Source organism: Typopeltis vanoorti, chromosome 1 (genome assembly GCF_054136105.1).
Source record: "Typopeltis vanoorti isolate ZY-2024b chromosome 1, IOZ_Tvanoo_1.0, whole genome shotgun sequence".
NCBI classification, from domain to species: domain Eukaryota; kingdom Metazoa; phylum Arthropoda; class Arachnida; order Uropygi; family Thelyphonidae; genus Typopeltis; species Typopeltis vanoorti.
The window spans coordinates 129,191,497-129,217,912 of NC_143549.1; the positions used below are offsets into that span (position 1 = coordinate 129,191,497).

The 26,416-nt window shown below is 35.0% G+C and overlaps 1 protein-coding gene across 3 annotated transcripts in view; it reads left to right on the forward strand.

Annotated features, from left to right (window-relative positions):
* LOC150110420 (eukaryotic translation initiation factor 4B-like) overlaps positions 1–26,416 on the forward strand; it is a 277,691-nt gene that overhangs the window by 245,877 nt on the left and 5,398 nt on the right. For 2 of the 3 annotated variants that reach the window (XM_090393633.1, XM_090393645.1), the window contains one exon: positions 3,500–3,702. In XM_090393633.1, the coding sequence (XP_090249759.1) occupies positions 3,500–3,702 (203 nt within the window). Of the gene's footprint in view, positions 1–3,499; positions 3,703–12,704; positions 12,837–26,416 lie in introns of all 3 variants that reach the window. The other variant, XR_016548405.1, reaches the window with a different exon arrangement.

Sequence of the window (26,416 nt, forward strand, 5' to 3'; positions counted from 1 at the left end):
GAAAAACAAAAAATAGGAATTAGTATCAATGGTATAAAATACAACAATCTTCGATATCCTGATGATACCATTCTCATTCATTAATTCATCTTCAAGGCCCACCTTTCCTAACTGGATTGTGGGAGCAGCAGCTACAAGAGGAACTTCCAACGGTCACGATCCTCCACTACCAAGCTCAGGTGTTCAGGTGGGACTCCTGAACATGTCCACCCAAGGTTTTGAATATAATCTATCCAGCAAGTCCTTGGCCTCCCACCCTCTGGCTTGGCAAAGAGGACCTGCTGAGGGAGCCTCTCTTGTGGCGTTCTGACCAGGTGCCCATACCAACGTAACTGTGATCTCTCAACACAAGAAGCAACGGTTGAGTATTGAGGGTTTCCCGAATTGCAGAGCTTCTGACTCTGTCGAGTCTTGTCAGCCCTGCAACGAGGAGTTGCAGGGCTGACAAGACTCGACAAAGGAACCTCGTTTCAGCCACTTGGATTCGTGTCCGCATTCTTTCAGTCATTACCCAACTCTCATGACCATAGATGAGGATGGGGACATAGACTGTATTGACGACAGCCAGCTTTGCCTTCTGGCTTAACTCCCACTTCAATACTACCGAAGACCAAGCTCCCGCAATATTGCGCTTGCTGATCTAATTCGAGTATCTAGCTCTGTGTCCCTCTTTCCATCACTTGTGAATATGGACCCAAGGTATTTAAACTTCTCCACCTGCCTCAGTGGGACTCCACTCACATGTAGAGTGCACTGGGATGGTTGTCTTGAGACCACAAATGTTTCAGGTTTGGCCACACTGATCTTCATTCCGGCTTCTGCACAAACAGCTACAAACCTATCCAGGGTCTGCTGGAGGTCATCTGTGGAAGAACTAAGCAGAACTAGGTCATCTGCAAAAAGCAGACGTCCAATGCTATATCTTCCAATTCTGACATACTCACTGCCTCGGCTGTGCCTATCAATCCAGTCCATAAATATTATGAAAAGGAGGGGTGGCAGAACACACCCTTGTCAAAGGTCAATGGAGACTGTGAAAGGTTCAGACTTTGTGCTGTTTACCCTGACACAAAACTACAGGCATTCATACATGGAATTGATGGCAGCTAATAGTTGGCCATCCACTCCATACTCCTGTACTACTTGCCAAAGCTTATCCCAAGGAACCCGGTCATATGCTTTCTCCAAGTCCACAAAACGTGTAGATAGTCTTGGCATGTTCCCAGGATTTCTCAAAAGACTTGCCTTAAAGAAAGGTTCAGACTTTGTGCTGTTTATCCTGACACAAAACTCTGGGCATTCATTATAATAGCAGAAAACAGATATAAATTAATCAAATTACTGCAGCTGCTAATTGAAGAAGGTAAAGAATTTGGATTAGATGTAAATACAAAAAAGACCAAATTTATGAAAATCCTGAAAGAAAACAGATCTGAGCCAGAAATATTCATAAACAATATGAAAATTGAACATACAACAGAATACAAATATTTAGGCACCTAGTTTACTGCAGATGGAAAGCAAGATAAAGAAATGAAAATAAGAACAGCCATAGCTAAAGATGCATTCTGGAAAAATAAAGATCTTCTCAGAAGTTCTGTGTATTGAGACAAAGAAAAGAATGAGAAGAACATTAGTGTGGCCAGTTTTCACATGTGGAAGTGAGACCTGAATATTCAAGAAGAGAGTAAGGCAACAGATTATCACCTTTGAAATGTGGTGCTATAGGAGAGCTCTGAAAATCTCATGGACAGAACATGTGACAAATACAGATGTCCTACAGAGAATGAGAACACAGAGATCTTTATTACAGGAAATATCGAGAGAAAGATGAGATTGGCAAGACTGAGGATACTAACAGTTTTGGAAGGAAAAATTATGGGAAAAGGATCAAGAGGCAAAAACGAAGGACATGGCTTGAAGATATAAGATCATGGACAGGATCGCATGGCTATACAAAAACAAAAAGGAAAGCCGCCAACAGAGAGAACTAGAAGGATATGGTGCTGCATCCTCCCACTGAGGAAGCTACATGAAGAAGATATGTTCTTTCCTTCTAACCATGGTATTCTCCTGTCTGTTCAAAATAATAGGTCCACATTGACAAGGGATGCAATCAATCCTAGGAAGAATATAAGATTCTGGTAGTTGTTATCTGTCTTAGATAAACCCAGAAGTCTGTCCATTAGCGTGTAGACCATTCTAATTTTAGTACCATGGCTTGTTTAGGAAGTGGAGCCTATTTGTTTTCTTTCAGGAATTTAGTAAGACTAATTTGTTCAGAAAATTTTAAGAGCCTGCTGTTGCAGGTTCTTAAAATTTTAAAAACTAAAATTTTTCGAAACTTTAGCCTTCAGTCCTGGTTTTGAAAATGCCTGCTTTTTGAGCAGGAGGGTGATGTGAAGCTGTGTGCAAGTATTGGTAGTTTGCACAGATTTTAGATAAAATGAACACATAAGGTTTCCACCTTTTAAAGAGTATATATATATATATAGCAAGGAAGATTAAACTTCCTGTTTATTTCAATTTCAAATGTTAAACTGATTCTAAGGTGGATATTGTTAAAGAAATATAGAAACTCAGAATGAAAATTTGGAAGCCATTATATCTATTATAAAATATTGAAAGTTTTTTTCACTTGGTTATGCTATAAATTAAAGATGTCAAAAAATTATATTCTTGGTTTCATCCTTTATCCAAGTGTAAGTAAACAAAGTCTGCGCATGAAGTAACTTCATGATTGAGTTACTTGTATATTAGATGCTAATTCTGGATTCGATGACTTCACATCAATTCTTATGGCCCTTCCCATAATGTATAGCATTATACATGTCTGTATAATGGTTTCAACCAATGTTGAGGTCTCATCAGTTGGAGCCAAACCCAGAAGTGATACCAAAGTTGAAGTAATGCAGAAGTCATGTTTCCATATACAAGTAGCCAAATGGTGTCACACCTTATTACTAAAATACTCTAGATTAGAGATAGATAGATGGTGAAATTTTTTTCACTTGGTTATATTATAAATTAAAGAAACCAAGAATATTTCTTGGCATCTATTGTCTGGTACAATCTTCATCATATACTGTTCTCCATGGATTATAACTTGTAGCTGTTGAAGAAAATCATGAATATGTTTTTTCTCTTTTCTCAGCTTCTTGTGCACACTGACCATAGTGTAGGTTTTGCAACTTTTTTTTTTTTTTTTTTTTTTGTATATATTAATATTAAAAGAGGAGGAGGGGAAAACATCTGTAAGAAAACATGAGATATGATTTAAAAAGAATATAAAAATGTTGCATTCAGAGTATGTTTAAGAAATTTTGATGTATTTTATCAAAAGTTATCATGAAACATGAATTGTAGTATTTTTTGCTATGCCTTATAATTAACAAGTAACTTGAAATGAATTCTTAATGAAATCAGTATATTTATAGTTTAATGTACCAAATGCTGACAGTTTTTGCTTTATTAAACATAATAAACTAAAAACTTTCAGATGGTAACGGTGGAACTGGTGTGAATACAACAGAGAGTTCTGTAGATAGCTGTCAGAATAAGAGGCAAACAAGTAACACAGAGATATGCCATGTGGAAGGAACTAGTGGAGGAAGTAGGTCAAGAAGCAGTCATCATCCCATGTTTGATAATTCCAAAGAAAGACCACCTCGCATGCCAACATATGAAGAACCAAAACCTCCAGTAAGAAGCTATTATTATTAAGTTACAATTAATTGAAGATATAAGATATAATAAAATTTGATTCTAGTTCCATTTGAAATTGTGGATCCATTTGGTTAAATAAACATCTTAAACACTGCTAGTTAATAATTTATAGACAGTTTATTCTCTTTTCTCATATTCTTAGCTTACTTGATTCCAGTATTTGGAAAAAGTGTATTTCCTTCATATTCATATCACTTTAACAAGTTCCCTAAGATAAAGTAGCTTTCATAAAAATATTCAGCTTGCTTGGAATATTTATTAAACTAGAAGTATAGTAACATGAATGATTACAAAAATAATGCTAAATTAAATATATTTTTGTAGATTCACTTCAGAAAAAAGATAGAAAAGAATTTAAATTCGGATTTAAGATTATTTTTGTAATTGTGTATGGTACTGTACTGCCAGTTTATGACTTATACAACAAGAGATGTTTATTTAACCAAATGGAAAGAATAACCTCAAACTCACTGCAGTTGAAAGCCAGCACCATCAAAGTAAGGTGCATCATTGAAAAGGAGCAGATTAATTGAAGAGATACCATGCTGACATAGTAACCAAGACAAAAAAAAACCAAATAGAAATGAGATATTTAGACAATTGGGATCGGGAAAGTAAAGAATAGCTGTAATATTGTGAACTTGATACAAAGATTAGCTTCTTGAATAGCAAGCAGTTTCATGTACAGAGGTGGATAAACTTCAAAATAGGAAGTTGGACAGTGAAATTAATTCACACCTTTGATTCCACACGAGTGAATAGGAAAGATGCAGAGCAATTTTTTGAGTTGTTGAAGACAGCAGACTAAGAAAATGGAAAGGCTGATCCTGGTCTGAGAACTAATCATCAGAGTAAAAAATGAATATTAGGCATTTTGTGGATTTTTGTTTAGAGCTAATCTCAGGTGGTATGGTCACTTAAACAGAATATGAGAGGAAAGATTAGCAAAACAAGTGTTCTCTGCCAGGTTGGCAGAGAACACTTTTTGACAGGTAACAGATTGATTTAGAGGAAAATTGTAGATAGGAAGTTAGTAATGATGTAAATTTTTCATGTAGTACTATCCTATCCTGTACAACCTCTTGCAGGTACATGTCAGGAATTTGATGATGATGATGATTGTTTAAAGCATAGAATACTCATTATTAACACCATCTTTCATCTTGCAGTATACTAGACAGTGTTCAAAAAGAAATCTTGAAACAGTTGATCAAAGACTAGAGACCACAGTTTATCAGCTCTGAGAAAAAATTAGAAAAGCAGATGAAAAAATGGCATCAGGGTAATCATGTTAAAAGTGAAGATATTAGAAAGGTTATTAGATATTAGACATTGTCAGAATTCAAGAATGTGGGAGCATAATTAATATGAAGTGTATGATCACTTAAGCAAAATGGGTAAATAAAGGCTGGATTTAGTTGTGTGAGACCAGGATATTAGGAAGATGATCCATAGCATGAGGAAGATCTTGTTGATTGCTGTAGTTATTATTATTATGTGATACCTCCAGGGAGTCCAAGCACTCATCGTGGGAGGGCACACTGCCCTACTTCACTAAATACATCTCATCCTATCCACTACTACTTAATTCTCCAATTACGACACTACTACTACCATCAACGCCATCTGTCGCCCATCATCACCAACATCAGTATTTTTTGTCTGGAAATTGTGTGTGTTCTGAAGGCTGATTTGTCTGTGCATGGGATGAAAAACCTGAGTTTCCAGGAGAAAAAACACACTGCTACCACCATATGAGATCGGCTAACTCACCTTCAACTGAAAAAAGCTCATATAAGGATTCACCTCGTCATGACGAGAATCGAACCCAGGTCTTTTCCAATAAGGGTGCAATGTTCCGCTATTCTTTCAATTGTGCTAGAGCGCTACAAGAAGTTAAATTGTTGATGCTAGTTCCTTATAAGACCAAAATATGAAATCTGACAGTATTGGAAACCTGAACAAAAACAGATAAATTTAGAATAAAATTGTTGATGGGAAGCTAATTAAAACATAAACGTAATTATATAGAACTATTATAATATATTGTGCACCCTCTTAAGGATACATTTTAGGAATTCATGTTGATGAAGAACAAAATGGAAGGTACTACATTAAGGAAATAAATTAAGCAAGTAAATTAAGGAAAGCATATTAAGCAAATAAATTCACAGAATAAAGAACAACAATTTGCTAATAGATTTTTTGATAAAGAGGAAAGAAGAACGGTGCAGATATAATAAAATACAAAAGAGTGACTCCAGATCTCAGAAGAATTTGGTTTTAAGAATAAGCTAAATTCTTTCTAGTCCTTCTCTTCTTAAACCATATATATATTATTATTATTATTATCTGAGACCTCCAGGGAGTCGAGGACTCATTGAGGGAGGCTATAAATCACCCAAAACAGCTATCATACCTTAACCTTAAATTCATTCACACTAGATGCACTCACTACCCCTAAGGGAAAATTATTCCACTCACTCACTGATCTCCTACCCCTTTATTGACTCTGAATAAACTTAACTTCCATGGATGCCCCCCCCCATGTTCTCTCCCCACCTTCTATATAACGAGAAATTTCATCAGTTGATATCCTATAACACCCATTCAAAAGTTTATAGACCTCTATCATATCACCTCTTTCTCCTATTAACCAGAGTCTGCAATCCACATACTCACAGTCAGTCCTCATAATCTAAATCCCATAATCCGGATATAATCTTTGTAACTCTTCTTTGCACCTTTTCCACAGTTTCTTTATCCCCTTGGAACCTGGGAAACCAAATCTGCGCACAGTAATCCAGGTGTGTCTTATCAAAGCCTTATAAAGAAGCAAAATGACTCCTTATCCTTATGTGTCAAGGTTCGCTTCAGCATCGCAATTATTCTCTGAGTTGTATTTGCATCTTTTGCTATGTGAACTTTGAACTTGAAATTCATATCCACCAATACGGCAAGATCCCTTGCCTCTTTAGTTTCTTGTAGCATAACCCTGCTAATGTAATATGCTGCTGGAGCTCTAATCACGCCAAAGTGCATAACTTTACACTTATTAACATTAAACTGATAGCCGTTTTTGTTTGCCCAAATTTTCATTCTATTCAAATCATTTTATAATTGCTGAATATCAGTAGCATCCCTGATTGCCCTGCCCATCTTTGCATCATCAGCAAACAATTGCATTTTTGATGTTAGATCCTGACTGATGTCATTAATATATAGATTGAACAATAATGGTCCAAAGACTGAACCCTGAGGTACGCCATTAGTCATCTTAAATTTGGCAGATTCACACCCACTGTATACCATTTTTTGATATCTGTCTGTCAACCATCCCCTGAACCAAGTCAAGAGTTTATATTCTAATCCCAACAGCCTTTTGTGTGGTATCCTATCAAATGCCTTAGAAAAATCCAACATTATCATAGTGTATCCATTCCCTTTATCCAACTTGGCCATAACATTGTTATAAAATATGAGCAAATTGCTAAAACATGACTTTCCCTTGATAAACTCATGCTGTTCCTTGCAGAATATAGCATGTTTGTCTACCCAATTCTGTATGCAAGTTCTTATCAACTTCTCTAAAATCTTCACTACCACACCAGAGATACTGATAGGTCAGTAGTTAGACCCATCAGTTTTTGCGCCACTGTCATACATTCCTGAGCTGAGACTCAAGTTATACAAAAATGTGAAAGGTATAGCCAATTCGGCTGAAAATTCCTTTAGCAAACGTGCTGATATTCCATCTGTCCCTATAAACAAATTTTTATCCAAGTTATGCAACAACTCTTCACCCTCATTTTTATGAACCTCTAACTCTTTATCCAATGTAGCAATAGCACCATCCTACATACACCTGGTTGGTATATCTTAGCAAAGATATATTAACCAGGTGTATGTAGGCCCCCCCCCCATGGTGGCTTATTTAATAATAATTTATAAAAAAACAACAAAACACAAAGAAAATCAAGAAAAGTCACTGCAAATTTGAGCAGCTGTCTACACTGAACGGAGGCTGTGGCATAACTGACGTTCTCCCACCCTACATCTCATCCCTCAGAGCATGTGGTTACCAGTTTACCTATTCAGGAACCGAGATTCTGTTCGGAAACCGGTGCGTTTTTTTGTTTGGGAATTGATTTGTTTGAGATGAGAGCCATTCGATTACCGACGTTCCACTGTATATATATATACACACATACATACATACATACATACATACAGTGGAACCTCGGTTGTCGAACAACTGTCATAATATAATATGTATGTATGCCCTTTCTGAGAAAAATTAGGGGACTGAACCGATGGCATCAATGGCAGAATCATATTAAAAATGAAGATATTAGAATGAAACTTGACATTATTGGCATTTAAGAATGTATCAGCAGAGCTAATCTAAAGTGGTATGGCCACTTAAATCTCAGAGGAAAACCAAGATCTAGATGGATTGATTCAGTCAGAAGTGCCTTAAAAGCATGGAATGTGAGATATGACAATACTAGAGTGCTCATAATATATATATATATATATATATATATATATATATATATATATATATATATATATATATATATATATATATATATATATATATATATATATATATATAAAAGGCCTGTGTAGCTCAGTGGAAGTGGCACTTGCGTCCTCTGTGCTTGGCCGCTCGAAGTTAGACCTAAGTTCTAGTCTAGTCGCTGACTGGAGGAACTTTTTCTAAGCCTATCTTCAACCGGTTCCTTAGTTAGTCGATCTCTGGCACAGGCAAGCGGGTTTTTCCTCCCAAAAACACAAGAAAATCGATCATAGTACCCACATACTTTCAGACAGTGGCATATCTTGTTAGGGTTAGGTCCAAGAGATGGCAGTACTTGTTTGCCAGCCTCTTCATTGTTGGCTGCTATAATTAGTGATAGACATGGGCCAGCTATCTCTGATTGGCTACCAGTGGAGATTGAACTGCCCACTCAGTCTCCAAAAGCTAGATAGGGTATAAAGGCCTCACCCTACTCCCTATTAGGGAATAAAAGGCATTAGCTGATTTTATATATATATATTCTTCTCCCTCAATCAAAAATGTCCATTTATTGTGTTTCTTATTATTTGCATTTATTCAAACTCTCTTTTTTTATGAATAAATACAAAGTATGAATAAGTACCAAAAGGAAGCAACAATAACCATTTTTCTTTCTTTATCCTTTTGTGGTTAAATGTTTTATGTTAGCTTAAATTAGCAAATTAAAATGCTTTGAACATGCAAACCATTGTAGAGTAGTCATATCAAACACAGGTAAGACAAGCAGTATTATCTATAATAGCGACATTTTTATAGCAGCTCATAATTTTGTTTTCAGTTAGTTCATAATATGGATTTTTCTTGCTTAAATATTTTATTGACAAAATTTTCATCCCAGTATCAGCTTTAGTATAATTTAAATTAAACAACCAGAACAGTAATTGGTAGATTCAACAATGAGCAGGTTAAATTTGAAAGTCATACTGGCAATGCCCTTGATACTGGAGTAAAAATTTTATGGCAGTAAAATACAGTCAAACTTGGTTATAATGAGTACCAGGAGACCAACTAAATTTCCTCATTATAAGCATTACTCACTCTAACGGTGATAAGTTAAATATAACTCCTTTTTTTTTTTTTTTATTCTCAATGACTCGATAAAATTTTTTTAAAAAAATGTTAGAGAGAACAAAATAATATAATTACACACCTAGATATTATTTTTATGAATATGCTTGTATAAACTACAATACTAATTAATAATAAACATGATTTCAATTAGTCTTTTTATGTGTGAATCTTAAAATTGATGTTTGTTTTAAAGATAGATAAAGATATTTTTCGATAGATAACATGCGTTATCTATACAAAAAAAGTCTAAATTCGTTAAAAATTAACATGCACGGTATACATTTGAAAGGTATGAGAGGTAAATCAAATGTAATAACAAAACTAAGGTAGAAGTATTACTTAATATTTATTGAACATTACACTATTCAAATCCAAAAAAATTCTTAATCAGACTCGATATTGAAAGAATCAATTGTCATTCATCACCCAGTCTTCCCACTTAGCCCACAAATTGTCTTTGAATGGTTTATTTACTGCAAGATCAAGGGGTTGGAGTTTTTTTTGTTACACCACATAGAATGACGGCCAATTTGGAATACTTACTTACAATTGTTCTGCTGTCATGTTTGCTCTACACGAATCCAACACTAACAAAGATTTTGGGTTGAAAAATGCCATTTTTCTCTTTCGCCACACATTCTCCAACCAAAATTTCATAACCTCGGAATTTATCCACCCTTTATCATTAGTAGTAACAATATTTTCGGAATTACAACCTTTTGGAACAGTCTTTCTTTTGAAAATCACCATCGGTGGCAGTTTTGAACCATCTACAGTTACTCAGAGAACCATAGAACCATTGTTGTAGCAACTGAAACTTCTTTTGCTCCTTTCAGATTCACAGTCCTAGAACTAGGCATGTCAAAACTTACGGGAACCTCATCCATATTCCCAAAGTGACAAGCATCAACCTCACACAAGTTTTCTCTCAGAAACAAACGAAACTTAGCTACTTTCACTTCCCAGTCACACTGCAAATTTTGTCCAACACTAGTAGATGAGCGCACATTTAAATTGTTTCTCTTCATAAATCCAAAAACACAAGTGGGTAGGCCCTGAAATCCTTTATATTATCATTTTGCACAATTCTTTTCAATTCCTGCAATGCATGGATAGTAGATATTCTCATACCTTTAGCTCTTTCACTAACAACCAATCAATTTTTTTTTTTTTTTTTTTTTTTTTTCTCTTCTATGGTGACTACAAGCACCTTTTAAACCTCATAGCACGTTTCCTCGTATGTAAACATTTCAGGACTGTTTCAGCCTTTCGCCATTCATGAACACCACTTTCTCCAACACTGAACAATCTACCAGCTTCACGATTCCCTTTTTCCTTTGCTACTTCTACCACTTCAAGCTTGAACTGCACTGTGTAGGATTTTCTCTGAGAAGTACTTCTGTCTTCCATGGGTAATTCAGATCTAATAACAAAATATGAACAAATAATGATTTACTTTATGAAATATTTTAAAACAGGATGTACGGAATAACCGACCACTGCTACTAGCAACGCAAGCACTTTTAAAGAATTCCTCCTTCTGTCTGTACTTCCTAACTGTACTGCTAGTTGGCGCATGCGCATTATACATTAGGTGCGTTATCTATCGAAAGATACGGTAATTGGATAAATGTTCAGTTGCTTTTATTATAAATAAATATAATAGAGATAATGCAGTGAAAGAGATAAATATTTTAAAGAAGTTTTAACTCAAAAACTCAAACAGAAAATTAAAATTTGTGAACTTTAGCTATCTCATTGTGAAATCTGTTTCAAGAAAACTTGATTTATGTGTCATTGACATCAGAACACAAACAAAATCCTCAAAACCAAACCAGTTTTGATTTCACACAACCATTTAAGATAAAAGTATTGTGTCCAAGTATAAACCACATGGAATGCTAGTCTGGAATCTCCTTGAATTTTTTAAGGATATCCAATTTTGTGATACTTTGTGGAAGTTTATTCAAATGACTGTGAATACTCTTTTATTAAAAGAATATTTCATTAAGTCTTAACTACCCTTCATTGGCTTAGCAAACTTCAATGGAGTCCACTAATTTATTGTCTCTAATGTTTGTAACTTACAACATCAAGGTTTTCCATATTGAAAAGACTTTGATTTTGTAAGATACAACCTTTGAAACAAAGGTTGTAATAAAGGTAGGCTATTTCTAAACTTTACTGAAGTTTAGAATAGCCATTTATGTAAGATGTCAGTCAGCCTGATTGCTCTCTTCTGCAGTTTCTTCAGTATATTGATGCTATTCCTTAGTTTTACTTCAAACTGGAATGTAATACTCTAAATTAGGCCTATCCATTGAGTTACACAGGGAAATAATTACATCTTTATGCTTACCAGCCAAGTTTTCACATAAATTAATGAAAGAATCCTATTTGCTGTTCTGTTTTCCACTGTTTACTTTATCTTTAGATAGTAAGTACTGCTACACAGAACCCAGATGAAGAACTTTTTTTTAAACTATTAAATCTTATTATTGAAAAAAATTAAGAACTACAATGGACCCACAACTAACTAACTTCTGTGCATTAAGAGGAAGATGTTAAATCCCGTTTTTTTTTTTATTTTTTTTTTTTTTATAGCCGGGTACGAAACTTGGGTCGAAATCCATCGACATCTGGGATTTAACATCTCCCTCTTAATTAACAAATTTGCCGGTAAAATAGCCTTTCGGCTTATTATCTTTGTAGTTAACTTCTGTGCAGTTTTGCAGGATGTGATTAGTCATGGATTCAATACTGCTCTGCCGTTGGTCCTTATAACTACCTCAGTACCTTCTTAATGCCATATTTCCTCACTTTGTAGGTATTGAAAATCCAAATACATAATGTTATTTCTTACATCTAGTTCTCTTTATAATTAGTAACTAATTTTGATAAACAGGATTTGCTCTTAACAAAACTATGTTGTGATTCACTTATACTTTTATTAGCATGTAAATATCATTAGGCTGTTCTTAACAATAAATTCCATTCTTTAACTTGCTATCAATAGTAGACTTATGGGCATATAATTTCCAAATTTACTTTTCATCTCCTTTATGGATTTGCATTCCTCTGTTAAATTTAGAGAAAATAGAGACTTCCCCTAAATCTTATGAAGTCCTCATTATTAAAATTAATAATTTGGCTATCTCTTTCACTGCTTGTTTACTTGATGGGATGCATCTCTGCTGCCCAGGGTCCTTATTAAGTTTCATGCACAAAAATATTTTGTCAAGTGCATTCTCATGTATTGAAATATCTTTAAATTCAATACATATGTAAATTAGGTTATGAGCTTTCTTTCCAATCTCTTCGATAGCTGTGAAGTAAACAAAGTTGTGGAACATTCTCCATCAGCTGAGACTTGGCTCCATCAGGCTTCTAGTTATTTTCTAAATTGAAGATATATCTCAGTGGTATCCATTTTGAAAATGAACAGATCAAATCAGAGGTGAGAAAATGGTTCTGAAAACACCCTGAACAGTTTTTACTATGACAGCTTTGAAACACTATTTATACAGTGAATACAATGTATTGAAAAAGAAAGATTTATGAAGTTGAGAAATTATATATCAAAATAAAGTAGACACTTCACGTTATCTTTAAGTTTTTATTTCACTAACATATCTCTATTGGTTTGGGAGCTATCATAGTGGAGGCATTACTTGGCAATCCTAGCTGAACTTTCTCATATTCTAAGTAGTCACACATTTAGTAATTTAATTACAAACATTATTGTATTTTTTCCTAGTGTAGGCAATTTTCTCTGAGGTATAATTGTTCCACGCAGCTTACTTTATCCTATCTGCTTTGTTACTTGTTATCCATTCCGGTTTGCTTCTAGAATGATTACATTTTAATGATCTGGTTGTGGAAGCTGATAGTAGCTGGTAGTATTAACTACCTGGAATGCTTTCCTCCTTTTTTTGTTACACACACACACACACACATGCATGACTTGAAAAAAATTGTACTGGCCCACCAATCAAGAAAATATCTCACTAGCCAGATGTCAGCTTGAGTTGAGTACTACAGTCATCTAATATATCACAGTTGCCATATTTAGTTTTGGATCTGGTCAATTTATAAGCTTTTATTAATATGGTTCATTAATGATATTTTTCTTCTGTGTAACTGCTGCTGTTGAAGCAATTTGTTAACTCATGACTGGTTTTCCCTTTCAGTCATTTCCGACCGTAGGTAACTTTTGTAGGCATTGCCCACAAAGTATTCTTGATGAGAATTTTACAGGGTAGTTCACTATTGCTTTCCCCAACTCCCCCAATTGAATCCGGGCTCGGAGACCGGCATATGGCTGGGACGTATTCACAACTGTAATCCATGTGTGTTCACGGGGCTGGTTTGGCTGTTCTGGGGGATGAAAAACCCAGAGTTTCAGGGTGAAAAAACCCCTACCTCCGTATGAGACTGGCTAACTCACCATTTATTCGAAAGAGACCATATAAAGGTTCCTCACTTCACTGATGGGAATTGAGCCCAGGTCTTTTTGACCAAAGGGCTTCATCTATACTGACTGAACTACGGAGGCTCTGAATGCCTCATGTGCTGTGCTTAAACTACTTCACATATTGGAGGATTGAAGTTGCTTGGAAAAATACTTGTGCTAGAGGTTTCTGAATTATGTAAAAAAAAAAAAAAATTTTTTTTTTAATCGTAAAAAATAACTAAAAGAACTTAGTCCCCACCCTTGAACTAATGGACTACAGTTGTTAATTAAACGCATTATATATATTTGTGCATTTATCAGTCTATGAGACAAGAAGAAAAAAACCAAACATCTTATGTGATTCATATTCATCTTATGGAGGCTCTGAATGCCTCATGTGCTATGCTTAAATCACTTCACATATTGGAGGATTGAAGTTTCTTGGAAAAAAAACTTCAGCTAGAGGTTTCTGAATTATGTAAAAAAAAAAATTTTTTTTTAATCGTAAAAAATAATTAAAAGAACTTATTCCCCACCCATTGAACTAATAGACTACAGTTACACAAACGCATTATATATATTTGTGCATTTATCAGTCTATGAGACAAGAAGAAAAAAAAACTCAAACATCTTATGTGATTCATGAACATTTATGATTTATTTATTACTGATTATGATAATTTTCATTTGCAGTTCTAGCGCTTTTAATCTATATCGAATCATTCTTTTATGAAAAAACTCGATTTTTTTTTTTTCTGTGGCATTGTAAACAAATGTTGAGAGTAAAAAATGTTCAAAATCATCATAAAAACTATCAATAAAATAGCACTGTTAGGACTACAAAGGCATATACTATATTAGAGAGTTTTTCAGGATCAAAATGGTCCCAAAAGATTTACAGACCATTAGGGCCAGTGATGTCCTGTGGCACAGCAGCAACTGAGAAAACAGTCGAAAAACCTTCAGTGGGTTTTTTTTTTTTTTTTTTTTTTTTTAGAATCAGTATAAAGAAATTGTATACTTTGGGAAAATAAAAAATTAATAATAATAAATAAAAAACTACAATAAATTTTCTCAACTTTCCAACTTTCTGCATATTCCATCTTTGGTCATGAAATAAGTTAATTACTGCTGTCTGTAGCACATCTATTTAGTTACCATGTTGTGATGAGTTGATTACTTTGCACTACAGCTAAGCACTTTTTTGAGGTTAAGATGATGGGTATTCTATTCTTATTGGTTGTATTCCTTATAACAAAATGCCTCATCTTTTTGATGATTAATGATAATTGACAGAACAGGCATTTGTAATGACTGACATGCCTCAACAGGCACAATAAATAAGATTTAAATATATATATATATATATATCATGGTTAGTGAAGAAGAAGTATATATATCATGGAAGTCTGCGCGGTTAGCCTAGTGGCTATGCGCTTCCCAACCATATGCCTGGGGAAGGAGTGTCCTAGGTTCGATTCCCGTGAGGAGCTGAAGGATCTTCCTCAGCCATAGCCAAGTTAGCCAGTCTTGGGCGTGGACAGCAGGGTTTTTTCCCCAGTTTATTCTGGGGTTTTTCATCCCGCAAAGCAGGCAAACTGGCCTTGAGAACTCAACACTACAGGCCATAGGATACTCTGGGGCATAAGGCTGACCACCTTATCCTGTAAACGGAGTGAAGTCCGATGATCAATGGACCCTCGACACTGCAAGGTAAAAGAGGGTATAAGGAAGATGTGATGTGATGTGGTTAGTGAACTAATATATGAGCTGCTCATTTGCCAAATTAACTCAATAAAACAAAAAGTGATAAAATAATATACATTGTTTTTTAAAATTCCTTTTAAAATATAAATTCAAATAAACATTGTAGAATGTATTATTGCAGATGTAGCTTTTATCTCACGACATTTAAAATGTATAAGATAGAATATCCTTGTAGTAATCGTTATTATTATTACAAGTTTTGCATGACTAAGGGTGTTAATCGATTTGGCAAGTGAAAAAAAGTAATAACATCAAATTCAGTCTTCAAATTATTTTTTTTATTACAGAAAAACTTCGTTATCATACATTTTTTATTAAAGATTTTTCGCAAAAATGAATAATAACTGTTCTGTTACTGTTACAATTATTATTATTAGTTTGTTTAAATTGATTCATCAGCAACATAAATGATGTCTTCTTCGTCAGCTGTATTTGAGGTCCTGTCGTGTCAATTTGTTCTTAAGTTTTTATAATAATCATGTTTAATACGAGGAATGAATTTCAACAGGTCCATCATATCTTTCCTCTTTTCTCTTGTCACAGTTCTACCTGTAGGATATAACAAAGGCTGGCCTACATTTTTCAGACCTAGTGGTCTACCTGCTACAGATTTTCTTATATTGATGGCGTGAAATTCTGAATCCTCATTAAAGTCATATTTGAATTATATGACGTGGGGTTTCGACCTTTCTAATTTTATCCAGTGCATTTTAAGCCAATTTACTGATAACCCTGTAACTGTTACTTTTCTGTTAATGATAGAATTTTCTAAAGGATTTGTTGAGAAAAAATCCTGATGAGTTGTTTGAACCATCAGGATTAAATGGTGCTTTCTTTTTACTGATTTTGATTATATTGTACCAATCATGTTCACTTACCAAAAATTTCATTTCAGTTAACTCAGCTCTTATTTCTGTACTTTGAACCAATTTCAATAAACTTAAGACATGTTGTAATAGATTTCACAATATGATATGAACACAGATGGATAAGAAAATAACTATTTATTAACTTAGAAGCTAATATTTCGCTGGTATTATATCCAGCATCTTCAGAGCATACAACACAAAGTTTGTTAAAAAAAGTAAAACAACCACAATCCGGTGTAACAGTGGGGCTAGTATAAGTAATTGCAACGTGCAACATAAGAATAAAGTCCTAATATGACGCCATCTAGGTTAAAAAATAAATAAAAATAAAAAATCCAAAAATATAAATTTAAGACAGTTTTGATATTTTATTTTGCCCAGTACACAAATCTGAATAGGTTATTATTTTTTCATAATTTTTAGCATAAGTCATTATATACTGTATTAGGCATGATGAAATTTCCTGAGACCACGAGATCCTTCAGTTTCTGGCCAAATGAACATGTGGCTTATATTTTTATTAAAATCGTGGCAACTGAAATTATAAACATATAAATTTCGCTTATAATAAGCTACCGATGTAGTAAGTTTAGGAAAGGCTAAAGCTTTTTCTAAGTCAGAAGAAAATTCAAAAATTTCTTCGGATGCTGCCATTCCATCTACAGCCATATGACTATGAGGCCTGTTCAGCCTCTTGTAAGTGGCGTCCTTTTCAAGTTTTGCCATCCGAATTTCCTCACTATCTGAAGACTGAATTTTTATTTGCAAAGAATCACAAGTTTTGCATGTATCTTTAGACTGTTGCTTGAAATGTGAATTATATTTAGTGGAGAATACCTTGTAATAATATTTTTCTTTCACCAGTACTATATCTTCGCATTGCACGATGTACAGTTTGTACCTTTTCTTAATATTTAGGTCTGGATTTAAATATTTTCATCTTGAATTGTGAGCTCTTGTGTAGTGAATAGTGTAGGCGGGAAATGAGTCTATATGTTTTATAACATGTGTGTCATCGATTTTATTGCCTGGAACATGGCAACCACGACAATCAATCAAAGACGAAACTTGTTCTTTACAACAACAGTCGTATATTCATTCTTCACTTATCTGATAAGTATCCTTAAAATATTTTTTGCAAACATAAATGTCATTTTTTCGGCTATTTCGAAAATAATATGTGAAAGAACATGATCTTGGCATTTTACTGTTATCCTTTGGGCGCCTTCTTTTTATTTCGTTAACTTTAATACAACCTCTTAAACAAATATTTTGCTCAAGTTGACTGTCTAAATTATAAAATGCCTCCATGGCAGCTTCTCTTTCATCCGAAGTAATTTTTTCATTGCACTTCTGACGACATCGACATATTACATCTACAGATGTTTTTGCAAGTATTAAATTTTCCCTTCTATTTCTGTATTCCAAACCTTTTATTCTTCTATGCTTTTGGATATTTCGAGCCCATTTATCAGAATTACAACTTCTTTTCTGCCCAATCGAATTATTTGTTGTAACATTTTCACTGCTACAATCAGATGAGGAATCCGAAGAAATACATAAACATTTTCTTGAGCCGAGCTTTCTGCTAATAAATCATATTGAAGAACATCAGATTCATCATTTTCCACATCCAAATAATTATTATTAGTCTCATCCATCTTGATATTATAACAGTATAATTTTTCTTTTTTCTAAAAACAACATACACTAAAATTCACAAGTACTTACTTCTGCGGCAGTTAGACTGTAACTGATTAGCACGTTCGCTGCCAACTACAAGTATACTTGTAGTTGGTATATGAGCTTCACAAGCCAACTACGAATATACTCGTATGTCGATTACCACCAGCTCCAAGATTATTCGTACTGACCTTGAAAGAGTGAAAGCGCTTGGCGTGTGGTATTAAACTACGCCTGAGGAGCATGATAGCAAACGTGTTAATTATTTTACTTTTTTGTGATGAGACAGCACTAAACAATTTACCATTATCATCAAGTACTTGCTTCTTCATTTGAAGTGCATTATTGCAACGATATACATTAGAGTACGGAGTTAATTAAATTGGCTTCTGAAATAAATTATTATTCAATGGCCAACAAAAATTTTGTCATTTAGTAGTGTTAATCCTTATTATTAGGGAAATTTATTATGAATATAAAAAGTTAGGAGTCGATCAAGTGCTTTGACACTAAAATTTTAAAAAATTCAAAAAGTGGAGTTAATCGATTTGGCTTGCGAATGGCTCATAAATGGTTAGTGATCATGGCGGCCGTGTTGAATTGTGCTGGAAAACGTGTTTTTAAATTAAAGTATAGTGTGCCTTTTTGTTTCAGATTGTGCTGCAGTTGTGCTTTGGTTGTATACAAGTGCCCTTCATTGGTGTTATTGTTTGGAATTCTGTTGTATATATTGTGTTTTCGCTGCTGTTTGTTTCACTACTTCAGCAACTAAAGATAGCGTCCAACAAGACACATATGTCAGCGGCTCGCAGAACTTCTCTACGAAAGTCTGGCTTTGTATTGGATTTTTCGCAGTGGATACATTGTGGAAACTGTTATATGTATGCGCCGAGGAATGTGAAGGATCTGTGGACTGTTTGGCTAAATGAGAAGAACGAAAACGTTGACGTATGTGAGAAGTGTCGGGATGTGCTGGAGCAATTAGGCATGGAAGCAGATGTCGGGACCGTAGTAGATGAACTTCAGCAGGAGTTCGGGAAAATGAAAAGTGACCTTCATCTTTTGCAAGAGGAATTGAAAGTGCTCAGTAAGGGGGTTCTGGAAATTAAATCCGAGTTAAATGGGTTGAATAGAGAAATTAGGACTATGGAGATTACTCTAGCTGAAGTAACTAGAACAGGATTAAGTATGGGAGAGTCTTTGGTGATTGATGAAGAAATAAATAATATGGGAGTGATTAGGAGTCAACAGAATGAAAGTACAAGAGGTCTAGAAGAAACGAGATGTCGTGAGATTGAGGGAGTAAGTAAAAGAGCATTGAGTAATGAAACTGGGAGTCATGCTGAATAGCATAAAAAATGAGACCTTGAGTGACTCTTGTTTGGACTTGAATGAAGTTAATGAGTGGTAAAATGTATCGTGACTCTATGATTAAGGGTATGGAGAGCAGTATGCCTAAGGAGTGCTTGGTTAGTGGAACGATAGAGAGAGTGGCTTTAGCAATAAAGAGAGGGCATGATGCATAAAAGATGGGTACAAATGACCTGAGTGGTAGTATAAATTGAGTAGCAAAAGATTTAAGAACATTGTTAGATAGTGTGAAGAAGAAAAGTGTCAATGGGAGGATAGGTGTGTGCTGCCTCGTTTTGACAATTATGAGTTAAGTAGACGAACGATGATAATGAATGATATGATTGCAAGAATGTGCAAAAAAAGAGGTCTGGAATTTGTCAGTGTCTGGAGTGTGTTTGAAGGGAAAAGACAGCTGTATGCAAGAGATGGGTTGCACCTGAACATGGAAAGTCATAAGCGATTTAAGAAGTTACTGTTTTCTGAACATGTTGAAGAAATTGAGCAGGGAAACTAAAATTGAAAAGGTTGATTGTAAGAGGGAGAAACTTAAGCAGTGATTGTATAATTGTTGATCCTTATTTGTGGAATAAATTACAGAATTGAGGGGATAAAAATCAGTAAGGGACTACTGAAATTAGTGACATGTATATTAGTTCTAAAGCTGGTACAAGAACCAAAGGGAATCTGCAATTCTTGTATACAAATGCAAGAAGCATTCGAAATAAGAGGGAAGAATTTTTGGCATTAGTCAGTGAAATCTCACCAAAAGTTATAGGCATTAGTGAAACTTGGCTGTCAGCAGAGATGTGGTCACAGGAATTGAATGTGATGGGTACAGTATTTTCAGGGAGGATAAAAAAAGATAGAACGGGGGAGGAGTACTGTTGATGATAGCTGATGAGTTGCAGCCAAAGAAAGTAGTATATCAAGATGATAGACATGTGAACAATAGTACATTTGAGGCGGTCTGGTATGAAATAGTGACCAACGCAACCAAATATACAGTTGGTTGTTGCTGCTATAGGCCGGGGGGGGGGGGGTGATGTTGAATTCGTGCATCAGCAGATTAGTGCAGGGTTAGTGATTATTATGGGGAATTTTAATTATGGTGATATCAGTTGGAAGGAGGAAATATCATGTGGCAAAAAGGAAATGGAATTCATACATCTTCTACGAGATAATTACTTGAAACAGCACATAACTGAAGAGACACCTGGTGTGAGAGTGTTGGACCTGGTCATTGGTTCAGAGGATATATGCATAAGTAAGGTGTCCTCGTTACCTCCAATTGGTGAGAGCGATCATGTGGTATTGACTTGGGAGGTTGCAAAATTTGTGAATTTCTCTCTTAAGAAGGGGGTATATACAGAACTACAGGTTAGGCAATTATAACAAGCTTCAGAGTGAGCTTGCAGCAGTCCCATGGCAGAATATATTGCAGAGGAAAGATGTTAGCAATGCATGGAATAAAATCAGCGGGTATCTGAGGAAGGCAATATCAGATTGTGTCCCCATGATCAGGAAGACAAACAAGGTAGTAGTATCAAGCTTGATGTTATGGAAAATTTACAAGGAGAAAGGCAATCAGTACACCCATGATCATTGGAGCAGTACAAGGCTCAAGCTAGGAAGGCTACCAGCATAGTAAGAAAAGCTAAATCAGATTATGAGAACACCTTAGCCAAGGAGATCAAGGGTAATCCCAAAGAGTTCTTCCGCTATGTGGCAAGTAAAAGGAAGAATGACTTCGGAAGGATAATCTTACTGGGTGCTGATGGTATCGAGGTGACCAATTCAGATATAATAAGAGAGTTACTGAGTGATCAATTTTCAAAAGTCTATCACCCAAGTGAGAATATCTCTATTCTCAATAACTAATGAATTTGAAGTAGCAATAACTAACGAATTTGAAGTTTAAGAATTGAAGTTAAGAAATCAGAGGTACTTAGTATATTGCAAAATTTAAATGCGAATACTGCTGTAGGTGTAGATGGAATATCAGCTCGGGTGTTGCATGAATGTGCAAAGGAATTGTCAACACCTCTTACTTGGTTATTTAACTTAACTTTGATCTCTGGTATGGTCCCTAGGGAGTGGAAGGAAGGCAAAGTAGTTCCTTTGCATGAAGGTGGCTCTAAAACTGCAGTAGTTAATTGCAGACCAATCACCATCTCGGGAGTGGGGGTAAAAGTATTGGAAAAGTTGGTTAAAGGCAAAATTCAAAAATGGGTAGATCAGGATATGATACTCTATAGGGGCCAACATGGTTTTGTTAAAGGTCGATCCTGCCTTAGAAATTTATTAGCTTTTTATAATAGAATGACATCTGAGTTGGACAAAGGAAATGGCTACACAGTGGTACTTCTGGATTTTGCTAAGGCTTTTGTCAGGATATCCCATGGAATACTGTTGTGCAAATTGGAGCAGATGGGGGATGGATAGGAGAATGGCTCAGGAAGAGATACCAGAAGGTGGTGTATGTAGGAGCAGAGTCCAGGATGAGGCAGGTGACCAGTGGTGTGCCTCTGGGCTCTGTGCTTGAGCCATTGTTGTTTAATTTGTACATAAATGATATAGGAAATGACTTAAAGGGAGATATTCAGTTGTTTGCTGATGCAAAGTTTGGTAGTGCAATAAAAAATCAAGCTGATGTTGAGAGGTTGCAGGATGATTTAAATAAGCTGGCAAATTGGGCAAAGGGTAATAGATGTCAGTTCAACGTGGAAAAGTGTAAGGTTATGCATTTTGGGATTAAAAGATTACTGGCTGTGTACTACATTGATGGAACGGTACTCCAAGAGATTGATGAGGCTAGGGACTTAGGGGTGTTCGCAGATAGGAAGATGAAGTTCAGGGGATACATCGCTAAGGTGTCCATGATCTGCACATTGGATTACTTGGTTAGGAACACACTAACATCCAGAGATAAAGAGGTTATTATTCCCCTTTATAAAGCATTGATACTTCCACATTTAGATTACTGTGCTCAGGTCTGGTCACCTGGATTCCTTAGAGATGAGGAGGTTGTGGAAAGGGTTCAGAGGAGAGTGACTAAGTTGGTGAGTGATGTAAAAAATACTCCCTATCTTAATCTCAATCTTGATAGATTGAGAGCTTGTGGATTGCAGAGATTGGTTAACAGGCAGAGAAGAGGGGATATGATAGAAACATTTAAATTACTAAAAGGGTTTTATAAGATTGATGCAGGGGAAATGTTTCAGCTGTGTGATAGTGACAGAAGAACAAGAGGTCATCCCTGGAAATTAAGAAAAAGTGTGGTTAACAAGGGTGTGAGAACAAGGTTTTTCACATGGAGGGTGGTGAATGAGTGGAATTCATTGCCTGACTCAGTTGTGAGTTCTTTGTCTGTAAATGAATTCAAGAACAAATATGATAGATATTGTTTTGATAGTTTGGGTCTCCCGCAATGAGTCTGCTGACTCCATGGAGATCACCGTAATAATAATAATCGTAAATATGTTGTGTGTGTGTGTGTGTGTGTGTGTGTGTGTGTGTGTGTGTGTGTGTGTGTGTGTGTGTGTGTGTGTGTGTGTGTGTGTGTGTGAGTCAGTCAGTCAGTCTCACTGATGAAAGGCTGCTAGGCTTTAGTATACACTAGTATTACTTAGTACTATTCATGGGTTAAAGTAATGTGGAAACCCTACACTAGAGACCAAACATGGATCTTTTTTTTTTTGAGCCATTTCAGGCCTCTAAAAACAAGGTGGTCTCACAATGTGATGAAATTCACTTCCCACTTAAAGACAGTCATCAAATATTTGTGTCATAGTAAGATTCAAGTCCATGGTGTGCTGGCTGAAGTGCAAATATGCTAACCACTTTACATTAAAGATACCAAGCAATTTTATGAACTTGGTTTTAATCCTTTTTCCCAAGTAAGCAAACAGACAAGTAAGTCAAGTTTGCACCTGAAGTATTTTCAGGTCTGAGGCAACTCCTGATAAAGGTGGAGTAAGTTCTGATCACTTTCCTTAGTATCTCCTTGCAGAGATGGGTGATGCTATGCATTAAGGGAAGGGCCACTACCCAGACTGGTTTCGACCTTTATTGAGGTCTCGTGGCAACTTGTATTGGTAAAATTTATAAGCTCTGCATTACTTCAACCTTGGCATCTCTGTGTCTGGCTCTCACTGACAAGACCTCAATAAAGGTTGAAACCGATCTGGGTAGTGGCCCTTCCCTTAATGCATAGCATTATACATCTCCTTTCAGAGATGTGCTTTGCATTAGGGGAGATACTAAGGGAAAGTGATCAGAGCTTACTCCACCTTTACCACGAGTTGCCTCAGACCTGAAAATACTTCAAGTGCAAACTTGACTTACTTGTCTGTTTGCTTACTTGGGAAAAAGGATTAAAACCAAGTTTATAAAATTGCTTGGTATCTTTTAACGTATAGTATACCCAGGGTAAAAAACTTTCTACATGCTAACCACTTGGTCAACCCGGCAAGCATTTATCATTAACATTTAACTCACTTCTCACAATATTTTATCCAATGAAATTTTATTGTGTTTTGAGTCTCTGTAGTTCATTTGGTTCCGTATTGATACTGACACTGCCCATTGTTTGAAAAGATTCTCATTTAGGAAGAGGTTAATGGAACTTAATATACGTAGGAAATGAAAACCTTTATAAGAGCCTTTCAATTGAAAGTGAGTTAGTCATTCTGATACAGAGGTGGAATGATTTTTCAAAACAGGCACACTAATCATGGAACAAATGCTAAATAGACATAATATGCTGACTTCATAACCTGAATTGCTTTGGCCATTTTTGCAGGCAACAACCTCCTGTATTTCTTTCACTAAAAAAAATGAAATTCCGTATATTTTCCTTTCATTTTTATAGTTGCATTACACATGGGTTATTACAAAGTAGAATTGCAAATATAATATTCTACTTTGCAAAATAAAATTGCAAAGTAGAATATTATAATCACCACCTGTATTGGTTCTGTAATCTGAGAATCTAGAGAAATATAGGAGATCTAGAGACTGATTATCTAAAGCTGTTAGTCTTTCTTTATAAAAGATTCATTATAGCCATTTTTCATAAAAGCAGATTTGATATAATTCAATTCTTGATGTAAGCGGTCTTCAGTAGAACAAATATTCTAAACATGATGATGATGAGAATTATAATGCTCAGTAATAGTTTCTTTTCTAAAAACAGAAAATTGTAAACTTCCATCTGGTTGGTAAATAATTAAAATATCTAAAAAAAGCTAGTTCATTGTTTTCTCCTTCTTAAGTAAACTGAATTCTTGGATGAATCATATTTATTTTTGAAGCAAAAAGCTTCAGTCATCAGTTTCTCACCCATGCACTTAATGAGAAACTTAGATTTCTCTGATAATGGATAGTGACTGTGAGATGAATATTCAGTTTATGTTGAAATTTTTCTTGATCTACTGTATCAGTAGATCGAGAAAAATTGATCTGCTGGTGCAGTAGATCAATTTTTCCAAGAATTCAGTTTACTTTAGAAGAAGAAGAAAACGATCAACTAGCTTTTTTTAGATATTTTAATTTTTTGTCAACCAGATGGTTGACTTTAATTCTTTATAAAAGCTGATTTCTTATGGAAGGTCTTTATTAAGAAACTTATGAAATATTGCTTCATTGTCCTAACTTAAATAGATCCAATAGTCTGCATTTATCTTTATGGGAGATAGTACTTTTAAAAAATTTTACAAATAAACATCAAGATTTTCCACATGAGTTTTCCTTTCTTGTATTTTATTCTTGGCTCATCTCTCTCCCTAGATGTTCATCTTTCATAAATGAAAGATGAACATCTAGGGAGATGTTCATCTTTCATTTAACTCATTCTAATAACTTAGAAGGTTCAGCATAACATACCAAATGATATTTTATGCTATGCACTTCAGCATAACATACCATTTGGTATGTTATGCTGAAGTGCATAGCTTTCTAAACATAATTTTTGCTAAAATAAGGCTGTGTGGGTGATGTCTGATAGGTGTGTTCTTTACTTACTTTCCTTTTCATTCAGAGATGGGTTGAGTCTTCCTTGTTTCTACAACAACCGCGAGGAGTCTCGGTTTCTTGCATGGCTGGTGAGCTGTCTATAGGTTTGTAATCCAGAATTAACCTTTATCGATATTATCCATTTAATTCTTGGTCTTCCTTTTTTCTTTTTTCTTGTAATCTTGGTTGGTAGCCTTTTTGGTGGCATTCTCTCGACATGTCCATACCATTGAAGTTGTCCTCTTTTGATCTTTTCTATTAATGAGTCTGTATAGTTTAGGTCTTGTCTTATGGTTTCATCTGTTTTCTTTTCTGTCCATTTTGTTTTATTTATTTTTCTGAGACATTTCATCTCAAAAGCATCCAGTTTTCATATCTCTGTCTTCTTGAATGTCCAACTTTCTGAAGCATATAGCACAGTGGGTATTATAATTGCATTATATAATTTTATTTTTAGAGGTTTGGAGATTTTATTATTTTTCCAGATTTTACCTAGTTTATTAAATGATGACCATGTAGTCGATATTCTATGTTTCATAGTGGTCAAGATATCTAAGTGTTCTGTTATTACTCTTCCTAAATAATAGAATTATTTTACCTCTTCAATTGTTGATCCACACAAGGAGAAGTTTACTTTTTTGTCATTTTTTCCAATTACTGGCATTTTTGTTTTGTCCGTATTTATGGTCATGATGTATTCTTTAGCCATATTGTTTAGTTTGGTTATTAGGCTCACTATTTTTTCTTTTGTGTCTGCTATCATTACAATGTCATCTGCATATTTTATGTTTTAAGGTTATAACGATTTAGGTTGACCCCTTTTTCTCCTTCCAATTGTCCTTTTTAACATCTACCATATCCTCTAGGTAGATGTTAAAAAGGTATGGGGGAGATGGACAT